The sequence below is a fragment of the Solea solea genome, chromosome 1 (genome assembly GCF_958295425.1).
Source record: "Solea solea chromosome 1, fSolSol10.1, whole genome shotgun sequence".
Taxonomy (NCBI): Eukaryota; Metazoa; Chordata; class Actinopteri; order Pleuronectiformes; family Soleidae; genus Solea; species Solea solea.
In genome coordinates this window covers 6,233,054-6,257,573 of record NC_081134.1, presented here as the reverse complement: position 1 = coordinate 6,257,573, position 24,520 = coordinate 6,233,054, and the positions used below count along the sequence as shown (strand labels likewise).

Genomic DNA, 24,520 nt, shown 5'->3' with positions numbered 1-24,520 from the left:
ATCATAACTTAAAAGGACAAAGCTTGGTGTCCATAATGATATGCTGTCGCTGACTCCTCCAGGCCGGTAGGCAGCGCTGTTGCAGTCGGCTTACTCAGTGTGACGCAGTCGGATGTTGACAGGGCCGCTGTTCAAGTAGGTCCAGCTGCAGACCCGCAGACCACTCAACGAAACGCCCCTTTACTCAACGAAACGCCCCTTCACTCAACGAAACGCCCCTTTACTCAACGAAACGCCCCTTCACACTACACGACACTCTGATTGGCTCTCAAGAGACTGCGTCTGAAACGTGATGACGTTTACTATCGTGATGACGTTTACTAACGTGATAACGTCTTCTTTTATTGAAACTTTATTTACACACGCGTATTTCACAGACACTTGGTGACAAGAGACTTTTATCCCGGTGTGCGACAGGAATAGAGAAGAATAAATACTCGTGTTGACTTTTATGAACACAGAAATGTACTTTCTGTGAAATTTGTGAATAATTAATGTCACTTTGTAAAGTATGAAATGTTATAGCCAAACTGCTAAAATATATAAATGCCGATTGGAAAAGTTCTTTGAACATCACGTTTACACAATATAGTATCACGTTTTTGTGATATAATTATCACGTTTATACAATATAATATCACGTTGATGTGATATAATTATCACGTTTATACAATATAATTATCACGTTTATACAATATAATATCACGTTTATACAATGTTTATACAATATAATATCACGTTTATACAATATAATATCACGTTTATACAATATAATATCACAAATTCCACTTTGAACACACACTTTGAATAATTTCATTTGTTTTTGCAAACTTCCAACATCATGGCAACCTGTATGTTACAAAAAGGTGTGTTTAATATAGGCCTACATTTATTGAATGTCTTATTAGTCTGTAGTTTGACATGTTGTTCAACTGGACAGAACAACAATTAGAACTAATAAAAGTCTACTTGATCTGGTTTTTAACCTGAAAGAAACCCTCCTAAAATTCTGTGCTGGTGTGGTCCAGGTGGTGGCAGACAGAAGTTAAGTAGACAAGATCTGCTGAGTATGTCATTAAGGAGATGTTACCTATTTCCAGGAAGATATGTGAAACATTGGTATCTGAATCAAACCCAGCCAGTTGGACATCAGTAGGTCTTTTGATGAAAGTAAAACAAATGCACTGAAACCCTTGATTCTGCACAGAAAGTTGTATAACTTTCAAATCCATGTAATGAATACAAGTGATGAATGATATATTTTCTTTATTTTATACACAACAGACTATCCAGCAGACACATTCACTACCCAGGGATTACAGGCGCCTGAGGAATTCCTTAGACTCCAAGGCTTTCTTGTAATTGCTCAGGAAGATATCCAGGTTCTGCCTCGCTTTTGAGGAAATGTGGCTCTGAAGCTGTTCCCCAAGCTGGGTTATCTCGCTGACAAGACAAAATGATATAGCAAAATAATTAAGTCGTTAAAGACACTCAAATACATAATAAGATATAAACTGAAAACCTAAACTATCCGGCTTACCTTGAGTCAAACTCTGTGCCACGCATGTACATCTCCTTGGCTTTGTCCAGGGAGATGGAGTGAACAGCTCCGAGGGCGTATACTGTTGCCTGTGGCATGAAGATGAAGATTTAAGATGGTGTTAGACAGTGACCATGTGTTAAAAGGAGACAGACATATGCAGTCACATAAAACATGTAGTCTACAAATCAGTGTCAGTGTCTGAGATCTCACCTCTGGCAAAAGTACATCCATTACGAATGTCTCAGTACGTTCGAGTACTTCAGACAAGAAGTGCATGACTTTGTCCACTTGTTCATCATCTTCAAAAAGAAGGATGACCCTGTCCTGTTTCTTGGCCCAAGGAGACACCGTGTTGCCTGTGATGATGTTCTATAAAAATTGTATAGGATTTTAGTTTGGGTATTCATATACAAATACACAAACACCACACTAAATGCCATTGTCACTCACTTTAAGTGTTGCAGCATGCCCTGATCCTCTGTGATTACACTGGTTAACAGACAACATGCCTCGCGTCGCTTCTGTTGGGCTTGTTGGGCCCTTTCCTAAAATTAAATTACACATAATATGCAACACTGAATACATGTGATTAAGAACTTTGAATAAGACATTTTCTTTCCCTGATTATTTGCACTTCCTCTGATAAGAGGTGTCATCCTGGCTGGCAACTTGTTTGGCCACAGTAACATCACTGCCCTAAATGGATATACAGATAAGCCTGAGAGGCAAATTGTTACATTACTTCTGAGAACAATCATTATTATTAGGGGCATCTATAAAAATGCAGGAATCTTGAAACTTTTTCTCAATATCTAAATTCTCAACAAGAGTGAAAATAAAATACACATTGACTTAAGATTCTACACACATGAAGTACAGTACACATAGATGAAATGGCTCCAGCATTAGTTTACTTTACTTTACTTATTTTGAGTTTCTGATACTCAAATGGACGAGTTGAATAGTTTGATGGTCACAGTTATCCATGGTCAGGACAAACAGAAATAACATCACATTTCATAATACATAAGGCTCATGGGGAAATTAAAGCCTTTCAGCGTTGAAATGAAAAAATATTTGATAATTTAGGACTTACCACCGTACTCCACCATTGACCTTTGGTGTCCCTGCAGATGGGACACAAGCTTTGCATAGCTCCCCTTTTTTGTGCAGATCGGACACTGATAAGTGTCCGAGTCGCATCTCCTCAGCTCAGGGTCTGCTCCTTCACTGAACGTAGTGTTGCTCTATAAGAGAAAATGTAAATTAAAATTGTATTTTGTATTTTTAACATGGAAACATTTTTAATCCAGAATCAAGATGTAATGAACTGGACTGCATTTGCCTTTAAGACTTTCCCTGTCCTAAAATATAAGCAGGCTAACTGAAATAAATCAAATCAAATGACACTGTTGACTGTGATTCAACAGAACTTCTAATTTCTAAACATGAAAAATATTATTCATCATCAAATCTTTTATCTTAACAATTGTAGAACTGAGGTCACACGTTTTCAAATGAGCAAAGCTGTGTGCAACTTGTCAGTCATTTAAAGATTAAAAAACAGATAAATACTAATATATAGAGATCATATAGTTCATCTTATACGTTTCTTGGTTGAAAATGAGACAATGTTATATTGTCAATGTTATAACCTGTACATATAAATAAAAGAAAAAAAGGAAAAAAAAGAAAAAAAGGGAGAAAATCGCTGCGTCTTGCTTGCTGTTACAATCGCTATCGTTACAGCATGCAGACATAACTGGTTAATAAACCGCACTTAATTGATATAATGGATACAAATAATGACTATTCATCCAGTGTTCAATATCTAAATGTGTTTTTTATCTATTCTTACCTTTTCCTCCGTTATTTTCCCGTGTTTTAACCGTGTTACTTTTTCGGGTTCTCTCTTCATACTCGGTCAACGTAAACTTCATCACGTTTCAGACGCAGTCTCTTGAGAGCCAATCAGAGTGTCGGGTAGTGTGAGGGGGTGTTTCGTTGAGTGTGAGGAGGCGTTTCGTTGAGTAAAGGGGCGTTTCGTTGAGTGAAGGGGCGTTTCGTTGAGTAAAGGGGCGTTTCGTTGAGTGGTCTGCGGGTCTGCAGCTAGACCCTTCTCCCGCTGTTGCTCCTCTCTAGCTATCACGTTTCCGCTTGTCTTCTTTTCTAGAACTTTCTCGTGACGGCCAACATCCACACAAACCTCATGGCAACTGAACGGCAAGTGAAACGAAAGTGAAGTAGTTTTAATATTTTGAATCCGTACATTTGTTTCTATTGTGGTACTTAATGGCTGCTCTCTTCTTTGGCTTTAGCAGTTTTCCGGATAGCTTCATTGACGAAGATCCTCAGAAAGCTCTGGAGGTAAACACAGCAACAACTACCACAAGTTATCTTAGCACATGTGTGTGGACTCTTTGTGGTTGTCGCATTAATCCAAACCTCGTTTAATGAGTTGTTTTATTATGAAGGGAGTTGGTTTTGTTGTTTGTGGTGTATCACTGGAGGTAGCACTTGTTTTGGAAATGTGTCTTGCCAGCAAAGTTAGCCACCGTTTCGTGCTAGCGTGAGTTAGGATATGATTAGCAAGATATCTTAATGTCAGTCACATTTTAAACAAAGCTTTGCTTTTGCTTGTTCCTAACTAAAGTGAAAAGACAGCGTTTCTATGACACAATTAGTTACCACATTAGCAGTCGATTTTTACCAGGTACAATGTCATATGGAAATGAGCAGTTACGCCGTTTACTGACTGTATGTAAAGTTATGATTTTGATATGGGTCTCATTTAAAGTTAATTTACTAGAAATATGTGGTGTTCATATAGGTAGTATGTTTGCAGTTAATTGTTTAATATATTAATTTTTATTGATCATGTTTATTCACTTAGTGCATACATAGTCACAAGGTGAATGTATACATGTGAGTTACAATACTCGAAAATGAGTTTAGATCCTCCCTGCCTGTTATTGGTTAGTTTTAGCTGAAGACACACTACACCTTTCACAACTTTCACATTCACTACAGATTGTGCAAAGACTTGGAGTTCAATCTTATAGTGTGTCCCCAAGTTTAGTGGCATGTGACAGGGAGGAAATTATGATTGAGAATGAAGTAAAGAAGGTTGTTCAAAAGTTAAGCTGTCTTTGTCTAGCTGTTGCTTTTATTCAGAAGAGATCCACACCACCAACCCTCACGTTACACTTGTAACACTTGTCTTCTTGCTCGGCTTCTCCCTTGCAACAATATATCTAAAACCATGCTTTCTTTTGAATGACTCATTACACATTACTAATGACAACTACTACACTACACTGACAGGATTTCTTGAATAATACTTAACATTATTTTTCCCCTACTTATTCTGAATCAAAGCCACACTGTAGTTCACTGTTTCTCTTTTCTTATAGGCACTTAATGAAGCTTTGCAACCAGACACAGACAATGCTGAGTGGTTTTGCCAGCGTGCTTATGCCCACATCCTTCTGAAAAACTACGTTTGTAAGTTGACATAGAACTTATAAGTTTATTTCTTTTCTTGATTTCTAAGAATGTGAGTAAAGTTGTGTAGTTTTTTTTGTTTTTTTCTTTTTTTTAAAGCGCCTGAAAGTGTCCCTTAGTTACTTTTTAAATAGTCTAAATCAGTTTTTGTCTTTAACCCTTTTCTTTTCTTTTTTTTAAGTCTTTTTGTATTTAGCACTTAAGCACTTTCTGTGAAGCACTTTGGTTGCAGCTCAGCTGTTTGTGTGCTATATAAATAAAATTTGACTTGACTTGACTTGACTAGTGTCTTCATATAGTTCATATACAGTTTATTAACCTTAAATGTCTAGATTCCAGTTCTGAATAATGTTCAAATTAGTTCTGTAATCCATTGTTAGTTTGTATCCACTAGCGTTGCTTCATCATGGAAACCGATCACTTGCATGGATCATGACAACATCATAACACTTCAAAACATCATTATCATTATCCAAAACTTGCCAAAGTCACTGGATTGGATGTCAGAACAAGCTAAAAGTAAAACCTCCGCTGGGTCAGAAGTCCTAAATATGAGGTAAATTCACCACTAGATACAGTCATTATACTAAAAAGAGAGATGTCCTCCACTTTCATTTTACAAAGTCGTGAGTTTGAGCTGCAAATGTCTTGTCACTCAACTGGACTATTATGTTTTATGGCTAGTTAAGGCTAGGTGGTAAATGCATTAGCACAGGTGTCTTAACAGCCAAATTGTTTAAAATAGGATATATGGGTAGTAGAATATATTTGAGTGGAGCGGGCCATGCAAAAGTGGTATTGAGACACCCCTATTACAAAGCTTAGAGGAATATACAGTATATATACTGCATTAATAAAGTGTTTTCTTCTCTTAACAGGTGCGGTTGATGATGCCACAAAAGCACAACAGCTAAAACCCGGCCTTCCACTTGCTTTCATGCGAACAGGGTATGTATTTCAATGTTTTAGTGAAAGTGGAGGCCAATTCTGTATACTATATATAAGTGGTGTCTACTTTTCCTGTTAAGTAATTTTTATATTAATATTATTTAGATTAATGTTATCTCGCAAACTGAAAGGAATTATTTAATGTTTTACTTTTAAATTGTTACACTTTACATTACAATTGTTACACCTGTCTCCAAGCTGAATAAAGGAGGGAAGATCACACATGAGCCTTAACTAAAATGTATTTTATTTTAAGAAATGTAAAGATAATCAAAAGTATCAAAATACCACAGGCATGTGTCATGATGATGTGATGGAAATGTTTGATACAAAATGAATGTGAAAATAATTCACTTTTATATAAAATTGTCTGGGGCAAGTGTGTGTAGCATGTTTTTCTGTCCCACTTGCAGAATAGCAGAGTACTATCTGAACCACTATAAATCAGCACATACAGCCTTCTCTCAGGGACACCAACTGGATGGTAAGTACAGCCTGTTGTGGCTTTGAGCACAAACTCTTTCAATTCATTAACAACCTCCGTTTCCAGCAGTAGCACATGTTCATGATTCACACAGCATGTGTCCTTTGGCTTTAGCAGTAAAATACATATTGATTTGTTAACAATGAAACTTTATTTATTGCTAATACAATGGCTTTACAATTCTCTTTGTGGCAGGTACATTTTTGTGTGTATTACTGGAGGTCTTACACATTTTAATGAACAATTAAAACACTGCTAAATCGGTGCATACTATGCTGAATGTTAAGTGCTTGTAACATGGCATACCTCAATTCAGTGGTAACATAACTGGGTCATAATGTACAGTATACCGACTAGAACACAGGTGACTTTGTTGTGTTATAAGTTAAATTTTTGTTTCAGTGTCGATTTTGTTATATTCTCTTCAAATGGAGCTGCAGTAAATCTTCAGAATTAGGACCGAGTTAGGGCAAACTGCCACTTTTGTTTTTGATATCTGTTAGACAATTTTAACTTAATGTTCTCTGTGAACTGTAGCAAAAGTCAATTGAATTACTTGTCTCAACTTTGCAAACCTAATATGCCAATTTTGTAGGCAGAGTATTTTTTTTTAATTCTATAAGATTTCTACAACATTTTTCAGTTCTTTCCTTGTGTATTTAAGTGTTTTTCTCACATGTGATATAATGTTATTTATACACATGAATAAAACATATCTAATGCTAACAAGCAAACTGTTAATGAGAAACATTACAGATGCCAACTGCTGTAAAATATCCAGAACAAATCAACATGCAGGCAGTGGACTGTGTTGTGCAATCAAATTAATGTTGAGGAAGAAAAGAAGAGGGCAAACAAAAGAATGCAGTCATGCGACATTAAAGATGCCTGCTTGTTTAACTTTTCCCACAAAGTTGTGAACCATCCATTTCCTTCCAAATATGCTTTTGAAAAATTGAATTAAATTGGAAACTCCTGCTTTCTGAGCCATTTTATGACTTGATTAGCTCTTCACCAATGCTCTTAAATGTTTTCACTGTGTTCTCTAGCAGCACACATTTCACTATTTTTATTAATTTTTTTTAATTTTCACAGTTTCTGACACAACATTTGAGATTTGGATCAAGCGGTGTGAGGAGAAGATGGGTGGTAAGTTAAACATCTATGTCAAGTTTTATAAGACCCATAAAAACCATGATGGGGCATTGACCCACAATACTTTATTTTATTTATTTATCTTTTTGGATGTTTCATATTAGTCCCGATGGTGGTTTTGCTGAAAAATATTTTAGACTTTGAAGTCCACTTTCCAAGTTGCACAGTAACCTCAATTTTCATTTTAGTTCCCCATTAGTAAAACATTGAGCTAAGCAGCAGTCTTTTATCATACATGTATACAAACACACATCCATGAACCTTGATGCAGTTTGTGCACACATTGGTAGGGTGTTGAGACAGAGCTGTCTCGTCCAATAAAAGATGAATGCTATGCCTAGATGGGGTGTTTCTGTTTGCTGTCTGGGCGCCCTGGATCATCTCAAGTAAACAAGAGCATGAGTTTTGACAAACACACTTCACACCCGCATGCACATGTACTCCTAGGAGCTTTATGATTCTTCAGAGTCAGCTTCACTGATGTTTAAAAGCCCCGGGTGTGACCCAACCCCTTCATGAGCCAGCTCAAAGTCAGCACACACTCATGGCTGTACATTCTCTGCTCTCTCTCTCTCTGTGTGTAATGAAGTCGGTGAATAATACATGATAGCATGCTGGAAAACAGTGATCAGGCTTGCTTGGCCTCACAGGGCTTATAATGTGCGTGGATGGACAAGTAAACAATCTGGTGATAATCTGTTGTTGTCTGGACAATTTTGGCTTAAAACCATTGTGACAGGCTATTTTACAGTTAAGACTTGGTATCAGCATTTAGTTGAGCTGTTAAAGGTAAGGAGAAGGGAATGTGTTATGGCCATGAATGTCCTCACAACTATAGAAAGATGTGTTAGCATGGAAGCTAGAGATGTACCGAAAATTCGGTGACCGAAGCATATCGGCCCAAAATGGCCAAAAAAGGCATTTTCGGTTTTCTGTCCAAAGACCTTTTTCACCTAAACAAAACGACCGAAAAACACGATGTTGTGATGACGCACGCAAAGATGACGTACACGGTGGAACAGCACCTATTAAATGCTGGAAAGTCTCTTTTTGCGCAAAAGCGAAATTTGGCTGTAACAGCACAGAGAAGTATGTGCGGGTGGTGCAGGGCATGTCTAAGTACAGTGAGACAGTGGTGAGGTGTGCTGTTGGAGTGACAGATGGGTTCAAGGTGAAGGTGGGATTACATCAAAGATGATCAGCTCTGAGCCCCTTCTTTGCAAATTGTGGTGGACAGGTTGACGGATGAGGTCAGGCAGGAGTCTCTGTGCACGATGATGTTTGCAGATGATATTGTAATCTGTAGTGAGAGTAGGGGACAGGTGGAAGAGAGCCTGGTGGGGTGGGGGTAGGCACTGGCAAGAAGAGGAATATGGTTAGTAGGAGCAAGACTGAATACCTGGAGTAAACCATCCAAAGCAATGCACAGTGCGGGGAGGGTGAAGTGGGTGGAGACGAGTGTCAGGGGTGATGTGTGACAGAAGGATAACAGCAAAAGTGAAAGAGAAGGTCTACAAGACAGCAGTGAGTCCTGCTTTGATGTATAGCTTGGACACAGTGGCTCTGTCTGAAAGATAGGAGTCAGAGCTGAAGGTGCGGATTTTCGTTGGGAGTGAACAGGATGGACAGGATTAGAAATAAGCGTATCTGAGGGACAACTCAGGTTGAATAGTTTGGAAATAAAATAAGAGAGGCGAGGTTGAGATGGTCACGTGCAGAGAAGGGAAAGTGATTATGTTGGACAAAGAATATTGAAGATGGAGCTACCAGGCAGGAGAGAAAAAGGCTACAGAGAAGGTTCATGAATGTTGCGTTAATTTAAAATAGACAGAGGATGAGGCGGTATGGGGGCAGATGATCAGCTGTGGCGATCCCTTATGGGAGAAGCCGATAGAGGATGGGCAGGTATTGAATTCATACATTCAGTTTTTGTTCACTCTCTTTTTCCCCTCTAGATCAGACACAAGACAACAGCGTCAACAAGGTGAGTTTCTTTGTCTGGCCACTGGGGGGCAATATTGCTCTCAGCATCAGCCTTGTGTATGCTTCTGCTTCAAAGAAGGAAGCCTTACTTAGCTTCTTTTGTTATGTTTTTACTAACCATTTTTCCATTCCTCTCACTTTACCTTCCTCTCAAATTGTCATCCCATCTTGATGTTGAATGACCCAGCAGACACCAGCCGTTCCAGCTGTCAAGTAAGTGTCTATAGTAAACATAAATATGTCTTATTTAAGCATCAGGTTTTTGTGTGTATGTTTATGTTGACAGCTACATATTTAACAAAGCACCAGTGCATCAAAACAGCCTCATTAGGTGTGAACATGTAAGAACATTGTGAATAGACAATACCTCTCAACAGTGGTTATTAGATTTTCTCTGGTTGTATGAAGTTGGCATCCATAATGTTTGAAATTATTGTAATAATACTTCATATTATATATTAATATTAATGCACTTTAATAGTATTGAGTAAATTATAATAATAAAATCCAAATGTCTTTGAATCAGTAGCACCAGGACAAGATTTTTCTTCACTAGAGAGCTGTAGTCCACTTGCTACTGATTTGTGGGCATATACTTGGATGAATGACGATCTAAAAAGACATCATTAAGGAATGTTTTTCATATATACAGTATGTGTATATATTTTTTTTTTTTTTCTTTTTCTTTTTTTTTTTTCTGTTCACTTCTGATTGTGTGTGTGTGTGTGTGTCTTTCTCCCAGACATGACTGGTATCAAACTGAATCTCAAGTCATTGTCACAGTGATGGCCAAAAATGTACCCAAGGATGGTGTGTGTGTCAACTTCATGGAAAAAGAGGTACAAAAACACACTTGAAAACAGTATTCAAGTGGAGAGTTATTGTGCTTCCACTCTTTCAGTATGTGTGTGTGTGTGTATGAGTGTGAGGGAGAGAGTGAGAGAGATGGGTTAGCTCTTGGGTGTTTCCTCAGGAGGGCCTATTAGATAGGTCTCATACACACACATACAGAACATACACACTCCCCATGGACCCAAATCTGCCTCCAGTGGTGCCTTGTTAACATTGCCCCCAAAGTACAGATCTTAGAACAATTTACCCTCCCCAGCTTTTCCAACCTCCTAATTGTCTGTAGATAAAAGACAGCTGATCTAGGATCAGCCATAGAGCCCTCCAGGGACAACCCTTCTTTCTTTTTCTCTTTTCCTTTCCGTCTTTCCATTTTCTTCGCCTCTCTCTGAGGGGTAGCTGCAGGGCACCTCAGGGAAAAGCTTTGTCTCTCCTAATAGAATAACAAACGGAGTTTACCCCATTTCAGAAGAAATAGTTTGCTCGCTCTGATTCACCCAGTCACTCGTTAAGCTGCTGCTGTGCTGCAAAGTACATATAAGTTCATATATTTTTCACAAGGTCAGTATATACAAAAGAAACTAAAGATGAAAGGCAGTGGTTCTACATATTTTTCTTGGTGACTGAGTATGCAGCAGCTGTATATTTAGAGACGGTGCAGAAATTCAACTGAAATTAATATTAAGGCTTTGCCAAAAAAGCTGCTTCAGGTGACTTTCCAATCTTTTGAACTTGATGAACTCATTCTTGCATTAATTTAGTCCAAGGGCCCATTCAGACCTGGTATTAAGATCCTTCCTCAGTTTTGAGATCATGTGTGGTCATCTTTAAGTATAACACCATTCATACCTGGTATTAAAATGTGTCCTCGATGGATCACCTGTGACCACATAATCGGATCTAGCTTCCCAGCCCTTTATTGAAGTACACACTGGTATAAACCGACTGTTTGCAAGAATGAAATGACATGTGAGCACGAGTGACAAAGAGAGGAAAATGGATAATAGAGACTTGAAACGTTCAAAGTGCTACTTGTTTGAAACATGAAATGTGTTTTAACCATTAGAATAAAAAAAATATTACAGCAATCAGTGTTAATATTGTGGTGATCAGATCTGAGGACGCACTCAGATTAGGACAGATTAGGAGCGCTTGGCTTAAATTTACAGTCATCTACCTGTGATTTGATCACTCAGGATGGCTGTTGGTGATATATACAGTAGCAAACAGTGAAGATCACCTAAATATGTCAGTGCACTAATGCCCTGCACAACATACAGTGTGTGTTTACATTAGGACAGTGAGTACCAAGTGATGGTGTGAGGGTTTGGTCCATGTCCAAGCCCATGTCACTTTAAACAACACCCACCTCCCTCACACACACCCAGTCACAGTGAGTGACAGGCTGTTAGAACCCCCACCACCCCAATTCACCACACTGCTGCCGCCACTGATCACTGCGGCTGAAGGGGACAGGGCAAGAATATGGCTGGCTGTCACTCAACAATCACGTCAGATGATTATTCTCACAGACATGCTGATACCTGCATCCCCTCCTCCCTCAATTGTCTGTTTTCAATTTTCAATTTATGGACTTGGAGAAGTTGAATTTATGGAATGTAGTGAAGGATAATGACTAATAACTGGTGTCTTTGGTGTCCTTAGCTTAGTGCCAGTATTCAGATATCATCAGGTGAGAACTACAGCCTTCACCTGCACCTGCTGCACCCCATCATTCCGGAACAGAGCAGCTTCAGGATCCTCACCACCAAGGTACCACACCCATCTCATTCAGACATCTTTATCAGAGCTCCACAGTTTAATGTGCCTTAGACATGTAAATATCAGTGGGGCCTCTACATTTTCAGTTTTTTTTGTTTGTTTTTTGTTGTTGTTGTTTTTTAAATCAGCCGCTAGTATAGGCTGTGAATCTCTGTTATTTTCTGTTCTTGGTTGGAGTAGCTGTAATTAAAGCAATTTCCTCCCCAGGATCAATAACTCTTATTCTGATTTTAGATTAAGGAATTACCCCTGGTTCACAAGTTAAAGTTCAAAAGTTCCACACTGCAGCTTTAATGGATGTTAATGGTTTGAAAAAGCATTGCAATGCATGTTCTCTGATGTTGGGGCATACGGGGGGGTGGAAATGCTGGACACTGTCCTCTCAACGGTCATGATAGCTATGAGTGTGTTAGTAGGTGACATGGGCAGCAGCATCTTCATGAACACATACAAGGTTTTGGTGATTTGGGTGTGAAACCATATAATGTTCCTGACGGGAGAAAATCAGAACTCCTGATACATCCACCAGGCCTGTCACTGAACAACATAAAAGCGAAAATCCACTCTCGCTGTCTGAAGACCAGCTCCTGTTGGCTCAGTTCATCTGAGCAGCTAATGGGAGATCTACACATATGCGCAAATCCTCACTCCTATACACACACACACACACACACACTTTTATTAGGGCTATAGTTGCTTAAGTTCCTCAGCACTGTTTTAAATGATTATGTGCCTAATTAGTAGGTAGGGCAGTTTTTACTAAAGACTAATTAGTGCATTAGAGAATGATGGCTAATGAGTGAGCTGGCTGAATGTGTGCTGATTCAGGGTTTAGACCACTATCCGTTTTTTTGCCTGTTACTCAAGAGGCAGATTTATGTGTGAGTTGTGTTTTGTTTTTTTAACCCTCTTATGACCATCATGATAATCAGGCCGCTTGGATTTATTTTGATTTTATGGCTATAGAATTGTCAAAAAATGTTCAATTAGTGAGTGCTTCTGCTCCTTTTCCAAGATAACTTTCACTTTCGATATCTGGCAGTTATTCAACCTTTTAGGAATACGGTACTGCGAAGCTAACTTCACGAACGTGTGGCGCTTGTGAATCTTTTCCATGATTGGACGGTCGTTTCACCGACGTATATGGGCACAAATCTCTATTTATCTGCTTTCTGGTATCCATCCATCCATCTTCTACAGCTTTATATAGGTGGGCTACACCCTGTACAGTTCGCCACGCCATAGTTTTTTAATTTTCTAGGTATCACAAATGTTCTGTGGGTTGCGGTAATGAGAAGTATGCATACAAACTCCTTTTGGTAACAAAAGGGTTACAAAGAGGCGTTTGGGTTTTTTAGGCCCCTGATGAGTACAACTTAAATCTCTGTTTCCTTCTTTGGGATCCTGTTTACCCTCAGAAATGTGTGTTCAGAGAGTGGTGCTTGATCTTCACAGTGTTTTGGACAGAATATTTTCAGAAGCATCTGTAGATGTAACCCTTTTTCAGAAGCTAAATCATTCATTAGATGGTATTTTCAGTTAAAAATTGAACAACTCAATTTGATCATTTTACACAGAGGGGGTAAACCTATTATTCATATTTCAATGAAGGGCAGTGTATTGATATTGTTTTGTTCCTGTGTAAAAGCTGCACTGCATTACATAGTCTGGTGAGATTTCTACAGAGGTTACACTCTGAATGAAAAGATCGATTTAAAGAGTTTATGAATCAATATCAGATCTTTCAAATTAAGCGATCAGAAAATCTATTTTGTGTACCCAGCCCTGTTATTCAGTGTGGTGGGAATGTGGACAAGTTAACAGATTTTAGCACATGTCCAGATACCATGCGCTCTTTGAGGGCAGGGTAACTCCACTGGTTTCTCGAATTGTTATGATTAACATTCACAAGGAATAATATTGATTGCTTGGATATTACAGAGATTTTCTGAGAACTACTGCTATAGATTGTTCAGGAAACCTCTAACCTGGTACCTTATTAAAGACATTAACAGTGATGTTGATAGGTTTTCAATACACTGAGTCCTGGGACCCACAGGTGTTGATTTATATGGGCCCCATCAGAGTGCATCAAGACTGAGAGGAGAGGCATCATTATACAATATTGGCTCTGACGCGACACCTCACCAGTTAGTCCACCTTGTGTCATATTCAACGGGCCCCCATGATGAAACTCTGCACATTGTATTGTTAAAATTAGGCAAATGGGCAGTTGTGTCAGACGTAGCACACGTAGCTATCAACATCCCTTTATTAAGGTTTACATTAATAAATTGAGCTTAGGGCAGGTATATTAATATTCTATGCGGCAAGACTTTATTGACTATATCTAGATTGATTTTATGTGTCGAGATCGGACCACTTAAATGTAGACTGAATTTAATCAATAAATTAATAATTTAAATGCAGCCCAGCTCTTTTTATGTCAAATTCAAACAAATGTATGATGTAAATGTGTCATATTTAGCCCAGAGGCAAATTTCCAAGAGTATTAATCGCAACTTTGAAAATCCCAAACAAGCCAACACACAGCCTCACTGCCTGATTGCAGTAATATTTATTTTAGTGTATTTTTCATTTTTGGACTACGTTGTTCCAGAGCTATGAAAGAGAAATATAAGCCTGTATTGTGTGTATTTTATCTATTGCCTTCACTGTGCCGAGTAGAGACTGACCTGCACAGACACTGCCCCTTCTCTAAAAACACTCCGTCACTTTTCCATGGCAACAGCAGACACTGCATACCAGAGGTGCACGTGGGTTGCAGCTTAAACAAGGGCTCACTCTTAGAGAGACCACAGCTGAGGATGAAGTCTGAGACTCCCTCACATCTCTGCACACTCACATGTTTTTCCTCTTCCTACCTCATTTACCTTCTTTGTATTTGTTTTATCATTTCTCTTCATACCCCCCCACACAAACATACACACCCCCTCTGTCTTTTGTCGGTCTTGTGCTCAAACAAATACACACAGCTCTAGGATAACGAGAGAGAGAGAGAGAGAGAGCCCTCAGCCACCCTTCACTTCCACAAAGACCTGACTGTTCCCTGGTCCACTAGGTTCCTTGGGTACGCATGGAGCACACATAACACAAACCTCATAATTCATTATTGGTAATTACTGCACTGAGAGGTTCAGAACAGCACAATAGCTCATATGTGTTAATAAACCAGCAAAATATTGGCACATACATACACACAATGTAAAAAGCTACAACAAACTGAACAGCTCTTTCAGTGTGTGTCTCATTTATCTGGAGCTGTTTAATTTTTCTGAAGCCAAGGTCCCAGTGGGGAATATTCAAATGAACAACGGCATCAGCAAATCGAGTTTCTCCAGATTGGCATACATCCCTAATTAATGTGTTGGAGAAAAAAAAATGCATTGCCCTCGGAGCTGTTGATTCCTGACCAATGTCAGTCTGTCTGTCTCTTTAATAGCCTGCCCTGCACTCCCCGCTCTACAATATTTACGCTTCATCTCCTCGCTGTCTTTAAAGACAACTTAGCAGAGGAAGGCTAAGCCGGGCATGAGCATGCACGCGCGTATACACCCATAGTAGCTAATCAGTAATCTTTCAACAACACACTTGTGCCATTTAGCCAAAGTATTTGCCGTGTATGTGTGTGCGTGAGTAGCACATTATCTTCACTGCGACCTCCTCCTGTCCTCCACCATGACAGACATTCCAACCGCAGGGGTCAATGGAACAACGGGGAGCCAATTACACACCAGTGTGTTTGATCAGAACAGACGGCTGACACGCACACTCTTGGGTGTGTGCAAGCAAACACACTCAGAGCAATTTTTGAATCCGTGCTCATTCACTTCTGAACTCATCTCTTTTGGCAAATGGCTTTAATTTCCATGCCTGTCAACGTCTAAGAATGTTTATATTTATTTCATTTATTTCTTTTTTCGATGAGTTTGTTTTGAAATCCACGGGGATCTAGAAAAGAGAGAGAAGATGCTGGGTGAAGAGTCGTGGCAGAGAGGTGGGGGGTGGTTGTTACAAACACACGTGACAAGCCACACAGGGACCTTTTTCCCCTCTGTAAATAGTGTGTGTGTGTGTGTGTGTGTATGCGTGCATGCGCGCGCACGCATGAATGTGTGTGTTTCTGTGTTTGTTGTGCATATTTCAGACCCTGGGGTCCTGTGGGTGGTGGCCCCTGTGTGTGGCTCTTCTGTCACATCCCTTTACGAGCCATCGCGTCGCCTGTCATACACACAGAAACGCACAGAGAGAGAGAGACACACACACACACACACACACACACACACTGCGCCCGGTCTGCCATCTCTCTTAAAAGCCAGGAAACACAGATGTGGCAGCAGATTAATGTTGTATGGTCCATGAGCATGCATCGAAGCACACACATACACTGTGACTCACACACAGGACCTTGGTTGAGTTCTGCTGCACTTTGCACTACAAAAACATTGGCAACAATTAATGGAACCTGCATCACTGAATGTTAATATTAACATAATAACAGTTAATTGTCCTGGTGTGCAGCTGTTGAGTCACTGATCTTTACCATTATCCTTTTTAAGATCAGGAACAAAACCATTGTTTGCTGTCTTGTCACATTTTATTTTAGAATTAATAGTATTATGTGAAACTGTGTCAACATGGGCAACCAAACAACCTAATCATGTTGTATAAAAAATACTTTAGATCAATAGAAATTCCAGGCAACTTAATTAGTATTGATGTGAAAGCCACAATAAGCTAAACTGCAATAAGCAGTATCTTTCAGGCATGTGTGGCAAAACAACCCTTTGATACCTGCTGAAGTTTTCACAGCATGAAAAACTGAAAATGGCTTAATCCGCCAACACTTTTAAAACAGCAGATTTTAGTGTATCACTGTCTTCTGTTCAATTTAACAAAATGCTACCTACATTTACTCTGTTAATTCATTTTTTCATACTTTTTCCCATGAGTTTGTGACTTTGGATGATGATGATGGCCATGGAGAAAAAACAATTAGATGTAGCAAACCCAAAACCCAAGACATAACATCTTATTTCTATATGACCAAAAAAGCATTGCATTCTCACATTAAGAAGCTGAAACCAGGCAATGTTTGCTGCCCTTGCTTGAACTACAACCAACATGAAATCAGACATGGATGGACTAATCGACAGCTCTTCACTGTTTGTCACTGCTGTACGTGAAATGGAAGCTGCCAAATGTATCTGTAGCTGACTATGAAATGTCAAATGATTTTAATCTATAATCAGTATAGTCTTTTTATACCCAGTACACGCATCAAAGTTTTACACCCTAAAACACACTCTAGATTTTTACATAGTTAAGAAGCATAGGCTTTGTCTCCTTTTATAACATTGATTAAAGAACAAAATAGTTTGTAACACTGCACTGTTTCATTTCAAGTGATGACTCAGCCTGCAGTGTTTCATACAAATCCTTCTGAAGTGCTCCAACCGTCTAGTCGGAAAATGAGCGGGAGGTAAAGGTTACCTGCTAGCTCAAAATAACTCCTCCACCTCATCTCCACAGGAGTGGACTTATGCGATCCACCTCTGTAGCAGTGTTTGCACTGGTGGGTTAATTACCTCAAATCTAAACTGCTTTTCAATTCCTACCCTGTATGTACCTAATGTTCACAGCAGTGCACTGTAGATGTGTATAATACATTTTAAACACTATTTTATTGTGATATTTTCATGGCACGCTGTATATATTCTTTGGAGTGTTGTATCGATATGGAAATATTCTTGACAGTGTTTTTCTGACAGTGGTTTTGTGTTGTGTTTAAGCCTCCAACCACTAGATGGCAGCAGGCTTTTGACCAGTCGACTCTCGTCCCCTCTCTTTCCACTCCTCATACTATATAAAACGTTATACTGTTTATTGAGAGATCCACTTAAAATAGACCTTTTTTTTCACAGTATATTCAGTGCAGCTTGCATCCATGACGTTGCATTACTGCAATTTTATCTTGTCACCTTTCTCTGTCAAAGCTCCGCCCCCTACACTATACAATGTGGAACTCTGAATTTTGGTTGCACCTACTCTTGAGTTTTTTTCCTGACGTCCTCACTAATCTCTAACTATCGTTTCTTAAACGGTGAAAGGCTCTTCAACTTGTTGCAAAGACGGTAAGGGCTTTGGGGCAACATGAAAAAATTTCACTCAATCTAAATCAAATGAATAGTTTGTTTATTACAGTATTGCAGTGTCTACAGAAATAATTTGTTTTCTACTTTTTTGTGATGGCTATTTGCATGGAAAGAGCTTTCAGAAACAATTTATGGACCCCGGCTTTAACAAAGTAAGATTTTGTTACGGCACAGTCTCATTTGGTGCAAATAAAGAGACTTAAATGAAACACTCTTTTGAAGGATTCGGGCAGTAACCTGTATTCTCAGCAGAGAGCTTCTATTTTTAGCACCTCGGTCCTTTGCAGATGAGCCAGAAAGTTAATTTCGGACACTGCACAGATGCCTCGCCACGCACAAGGACCTTTGTGGGGCAGAAAGCGCTGACACATACCAAAGTGATCTATCAGTGCACTGCCACTCGCACTAGCTCATCACCTCGCTTGGGAAGGTAGCAGCCAGTGATCATACTGTCTTATTCCCCTCAATCCGCTCTCCTCACTTGCGCGTCACTCTGTGCCAGTCAGCCTTTCTGCCTTCTCGTCTCTAACCTTGTCTACCTCTTGGTTCTGCTCTTCTCCTCTGGCACCCTCATAAATGAATCATCACATCACCCAGCAGAGCAGAAATGTTCCTTAATTGCACCGACATAACCAGCGCTGTCTTTCATATCAAACACACGCGCACACCCACCCCGTTAATGGGTGGTGGGTTGGGGGGTTTGGCACATAATGCTGTAGCTCGCGTGTATCACTGGTATGTGCCCTGTCAATGCAGCTCAGTGTTAAGAGTGTGCCCATGTCCTTCCTACACTCATTGTTTTCCTCCTCTCTCCCACGTTCTCCCAGTGTAATGATTTGGATCAGAAGCTGCTATGTGGAATTAGGATCCCTCTCCGCTCTCCTTCCCCCCTCCCTTCATTCCTGCTGTCTCTCACACTGCCCCTCTGGCTGACAGGCATCTCGTTAGTGCACTATGTCTGTCAGTGAGATTTGAGATTGAGCTGTGCCCCCGCATATATCCCCGATATTTCTCTCTCTTTCTCTCTCCCTCTCTCTCCCTCAGAGAGGCATTCACGGGCTGTTGATGGCAGCTTCTGAACAGACAATCGCTCTCTCTCCCTCTTTCTCTGGCCTCAATGATGATCTGATGTCCTGTTCTTTTAAGATGTCACTTTAATGGAAGTGTTATTTTTGTCCCTCACACCGAAGGCCGTTTTGTTAAACATTGTTCTCTCTGTCGCTCTCGTTCTTTCCTCCCCGTCTCATCTGTCAGGTGGAGATCAAGATGAAGAAGACAGATGCCATCAGATGGGAGAAGCTGGAGGGAGAAGGACAGGAGTCCAACATCAAACACTTCAATCCCCGTCAGTACACAGCTTCTGTAGTTATTCACTTACCCTCAGCTCCCCTCCTTCCTGTGTGCTCATCACGTTGTCTCTCCTTTTATCATTTAACCTATTCTTATTCCTCTCTCTCTGTGTCTCATTCTCTCCCTTCAAACATCACTATAGCACCCATGTTTGCCTGTTTGGCATCAAAATGTTAGGGGGCAATCGAGTCTTTCATTTGTCTGACTGCAAAAGTAGGCAGGGAGAGAGAGGGAGGGAAAGGTATGACGGCAAAATATGACTCATGTTTAGCCCACACACTCTATTACTGACAGGATTAATTACTTATATAAGTATGTGTGTAGTAGCAGTTAGTAGCCAGCCAACTATCCTCCTTGCAACCAATTTAACCTTTTTTTTAGGACACCCTGTTTATAAATTATCATATAATTTGGGCAATAGTTACATTTAATTATGATGTTTGACATTTGACTCAGTGGAATCGCGTTTCTGTTTGTCCAAGCCTGGCCTGAATATGTCTACTGTGTGTGTGTGTGTGTAATGCTGTATTTATGTAAATCTGTGTCTGGATTAAATTCAGCACTCTCTATACATAAATAGGCATGATAAATAGGCATGGGACAATATGAGAATTGCGTGGCACAATTATCCTGTCCAAAGTAATTTCCGAGATTCACAAGATTTTACTTCAAGAATTGTACAAATGTGCTTGTATTTTTGCTTAGATTGATAGACGGCAGTATGTCTGCACCAATAAAGATAAATGTCCAGGGAAACAGATGAGCTAATGTTACAAAAAGACTTTAAGGTAAACTGTGTGTGAACACTGTTGCTCTTCTCCATCAGACGAGTACCCATCATCGTCCCACTTGACCTGCAAATGGGACCAGATGGTGGTGGACCTTAATGAGGAGGAGAAAAAAGAGAACCTAGAAGGAGATGCGGCCCTCAACAAGCTCTTCCAGCAGATCTACACTGACGGCTCAGATGAGGTCAAGAGAGCCATGAATAAGTCTTTCGTAAGTTTCAATCCCGACCTGTGTCTTGTTCGCCTGTGTTCATGTATCCATAGTAGCCATGACGGTTATTCTACAACCAAGGAACCAGCAAGATGAAATTGACGAGTTTTGTCATTAACTCTGATATAGCAACACGTATTTGAGGTGTTTTTGTCTCGTCTCAAAGGAGATGCTTTTTTATATATATATATATATCATGGGTAGTTTTTTTGTTCTGAGCACCTTTTTTTGAGAAAATTGAGAAACACAACAAAGCGAAATTTCACCTGAAGTCATTTGGGCAATTTTCTCTGCTGGCTGGTCTGATTGTGTGAGCCAGTGTACCAGCTGTGCTGACATTAGCTGGAAGCAAGCGAGTAACAAGCGCGGTGACTGTGTCTGTGGGTGTGCATCTGTGTGTTTGTCTTCAGCTCAGCTCCTGAATAAACTCAGCACCTTCCAGAAATTCATTTCTAAACTTAGTTTTGAATTCTGTGTGAAGTCAGTAACAGGTCCCAATCTCTGCCGCACAGTTTTCCTCCACTTTCCTGAGTTTTGTTTTCTCTCTGCTTACTTTATTTGAATCAGCTCCTCGTCTGTTTATTTTGGTCTCGGTAAATAGACTCAACCATCGGAGTGAAATGACTGAATTGCAGCAGCCCTAATAGTAGCCCACGAATAAACCAGCACTTTTCTCATATTTCCCCGCAAATCAATAATCTAAACCAAGTCTCTCTTGTTCACAGCTACTGTTTGTTCAGCACATCCACTAGTGATGCACGGGTCGACTCACAACCGTATGCAGGTCCGGCGGGTTAGAGTGAATTTAAAAGAAAATATAGCGGGTTATCCGTAGCTTTGGTTTAGATACAACATCGCTGCCAAAAATCTTGTGGAGGGATCACTCCTCTGTATATCCTTTCCTCTCCCTGCTGACCAGAGCTGGCTATGTGCTGGAAGTGTATATACTGTATAGTACACTTGCACAGTGCAACTCGACAAAAATGCAGGTGGTAAGCAGGGCAGAATTTTTTTTTGTTAAAGGTTAAGACGTTTGTGATCATTTCTTTTGTGAGAGTAAGAGTGTTCAAGTTTCTCTTTATTTTGTCTATTTATTTAATCTCTGGCCAATGTCCATAGGACAGGACAGAGTGAGATCTCCTGATAATTGTTTATACTATACTATAAATTTAATAATTATTTCATAATTTATATATTTGCGGGCCGGGTGGGTCAGGTACGGCAGGTCGGGAACATCACTTTCATCTGCACCTTCATCCTCTCGTGTTTAAACAGCCTTTCTTTTGCAATTGCAAGAGAGTTATTGTAGTATTACTCCAATTAAAGCCATAACCAAAGCTGTTTATATGCATTTGTGTGATCCACACAAAATCTGGTCTGAAAGTATAACCGTACATGCAGTGTGGTCTAATGCAGCTCTAACTGATTGTCTAGTTAATGAGCTTCCGCGTGGAGTGTACTTGATTTATTCATGCGGAAGGATGTGTAGTGGTGTGTGATTGCAGCAGAATATGGTATGATGATTGGGCTAAATCAGCATTCTTGTTTTGTAACCTGTGATCTCATGACACCGAACATAGCAGTGCACTTGAAAACTGGTTAAAACGGAAGAAGATGACATTTGTGCTCAGTCGTTGTCTCGGCATTGACAATTAAAATGGATTAGTGGTCCAGATAGCTTACAAAGCTGAGGTAGATGTTTATGTTCAAACATGTTATGGTAAATGTACAGTATGTAATTACTGCTAAATTGCTCAGTTAAAACAACAAAGACCGAGTTGGATGGCTTCAGCAAGTAGCAAGGATCAATCCCTTATTATCCTTTCTTTTACTTATTCTCTTTGCAGGGATGGGACATGTTTTTTAAGGAAAATTTGCAACCACATTATTCCATATCCACAACAATTAAGAGAATAATGTTCAACTGGTGTCCACAATGTTTTGCGACTTCTGCATATTTACAGTAGTGACCATACTGCAAAGGCTGTTGACACACAACTTAACCGTTTCCTCTTAAGTGTAATGACAGACTGTTCCACTTTTTCCTCTCCTTGTCTCTCCTGCAGATGGAGTCGGGTGGTACGGTCCTGAGCACAAACTGGAAAGATGTGGCCAAGAAAACAGTGGAAATGAACCCACCAGACGATGTAGAGTTTGTGAAGTATTGAGCTTTCAACAACCCTACCCTCTAGCCCATTTTAATTTGTTTTGCCTCATCTTTCTGCACACATGTCCACCTGGGAATCTCCTGGGAAAATTTGGGAGTCTCTCTGGTTGTTTGAGTTCTCTCCGCTCTTAAGTCGTCGGTCTGGTGTTGTCAGCCCGCCTCAGTGCACGGACCTTTGGTTCCCTCACGCTCACTCGACCCAACACATGGCCTACTACTGCAAGAGCTTGCAACCAGATGGAAGGAGTCAGTTAATTTGAATAATCTGTTGAGCGGATTGATTTCCATTATCTGATTTTTAAAGGCCAATAGACTCTAAAGTGAAGAAAGGTCCGAGTTAAAATGAGACTGACGGACCTGAAAACGCTCCAGTTTATCCATCACATTCTTATTCTCTTTTGGTTCTCCTCGTCTTCTAAGAAATATCCACAGCTTTTATGATTCTCTTATCAGCACACATTAAGTAACACAATTAAGATCTTATTTAAAAGTGCATTGCATAACTTTTGTTTTTTTTTCCTTTTGAGTGTTATATTCTGCATTTCATGATTAGTATATAGTATGTCAGACCTAACTGAGGGAGCACATGTGAGTATACAGTGGCAGTGCAGGGGCAAGAAGTATTAATCCTGTCAAAAATGCTGAATGACCAGGTTTTTTGAGCAGTAAATTTCCCTTCTGAAGCCTTTTCGGGGAGTTTTTCCTTTGTGGTTTCAGTCATACTTCAACCTCCATCTCACTTTACTAACACAGTGTAGCTGTTGCCTCTGCTATACTGAGAAACACCGAGTCATGTGGCGCTGAAGTGACAATGATTTCAATGTAACGGACATTTATTTAATTCTTATCGTTACACACTGCAGTTTTAACTCATAACTATGAATTCATTTCTTGGCAGTTTTTTTCCAGTACACCCTGTAAAAATAAAATCAACAGCAATACGATTAAAAACTGACTTTCAGCCTCTCTTGTGTAATGACACCAATTTTGTTGCGATACATTTTCACTTCATCATGTAATTGCACCGCAATATGTAATTGTCTGCCGCCTTCTGTTTGAAAAACCCTGACCTCGTCGTGCTGTGTGACGTGACAGCCAGTGGCTTTAGCACTTGTCGTTCTCACCGTGTGATTTAAGCTTCGGTGTAAATAAAAGATTTGTTGATATGCTCACAAATTATGTCACCATTTATGATTTGTCGCCAGTCGTTAAGTGTTTCAGACAGAGGTTGGGAAATCTCACGAGGGAATCCATTAGGCACAAAAACAGTAGTACATCAGGATAGAGGGAGCCTTGCTCTGTGATTATGTGCTGGGAGGAATGAAATGTGGCATTAGTGATATCAGTGCAGGCAGCTGAGATACGGTTGACGGCTCGAGGATACGGTTTAAGAATTGTGGCTCGATTGATATCAGCTCTGAGAGCCCCGGAGTTGTTTGGTTAGCAGACAAGGAGGCCAAGCGATGATGTACAGTTGCAGGTTTGGGAGAGCAGCCCGTTGCCCTTGTTCTCCTACCCCACACACACACACACACACACTCAGCAGCAGCAGCTGTAACTGTGAGGAGGCGTCCTGTCGA

The 24,520-nt window shown here is 40.0% G+C and overlaps 1 protein-coding gene and 1 long non-coding RNA gene across 6 annotated transcripts; one reads left to right on the top strand and one right to left on the bottom strand.

The window, feature by feature from the left end:
• Positions 1-1,998: 1,998 nt before the first annotated feature.
• Positions 1,999-3,666, bottom strand: LOC131462200 (uncharacterized). The gene is made up of 3 exons (XR_009240856.1): positions 3,402-3,666; positions 2,640-2,790; positions 1,999-2,088 (listed from the first exon to the last, which is right to left on the bottom strand). It is a non-coding gene; the product is annotated as an uncharacterized LOC131462200 (long non-coding RNA).
• Position 3,667: 1 nt separating this feature from the next.
• sugt1 (SGT1 homolog, MIS12 kinetochore complex assembly cochaperone) lies at positions 3,668-23,906 on the top strand. Of its 5 annotated transcripts, none has more exons than XM_058633180.1 (13): positions 3,668-3,766; positions 3,862-3,910; positions 4,957-5,047; positions 5,926-5,995; positions 6,409-6,479; positions 7,575-7,628; positions 9,590-9,618; positions 9,805-9,830; positions 10,360-10,456; positions 12,132-12,239; positions 19,679-19,769; positions 20,601-20,773; positions 22,840-23,906. In XM_058633180.1, exons 1-13 carry the CDS (start codon positions 3,753-3,755, stop codon positions 22,939-22,941), a joined length of 975 nt encoding a protein of 324 aa, XP_058489163.1. In that variant the 5' UTR covers positions 3,668-3,752; the 3' UTR covers positions 22,942-23,906. The 5 variants fall into 5 exon arrangements, with proteins under 5 accessions (XP_058489163.1, XP_058489172.1, XP_058489138.1 ...); XM_058633189.1 differs by having other exon boundaries at positions 3,674-3,766; positions 3,865-3,910; XM_058633155.1 differs by having other exon boundaries at positions 3,684-3,781.
• Positions 23,907-24,520: the final 614 nt, after the last annotated feature.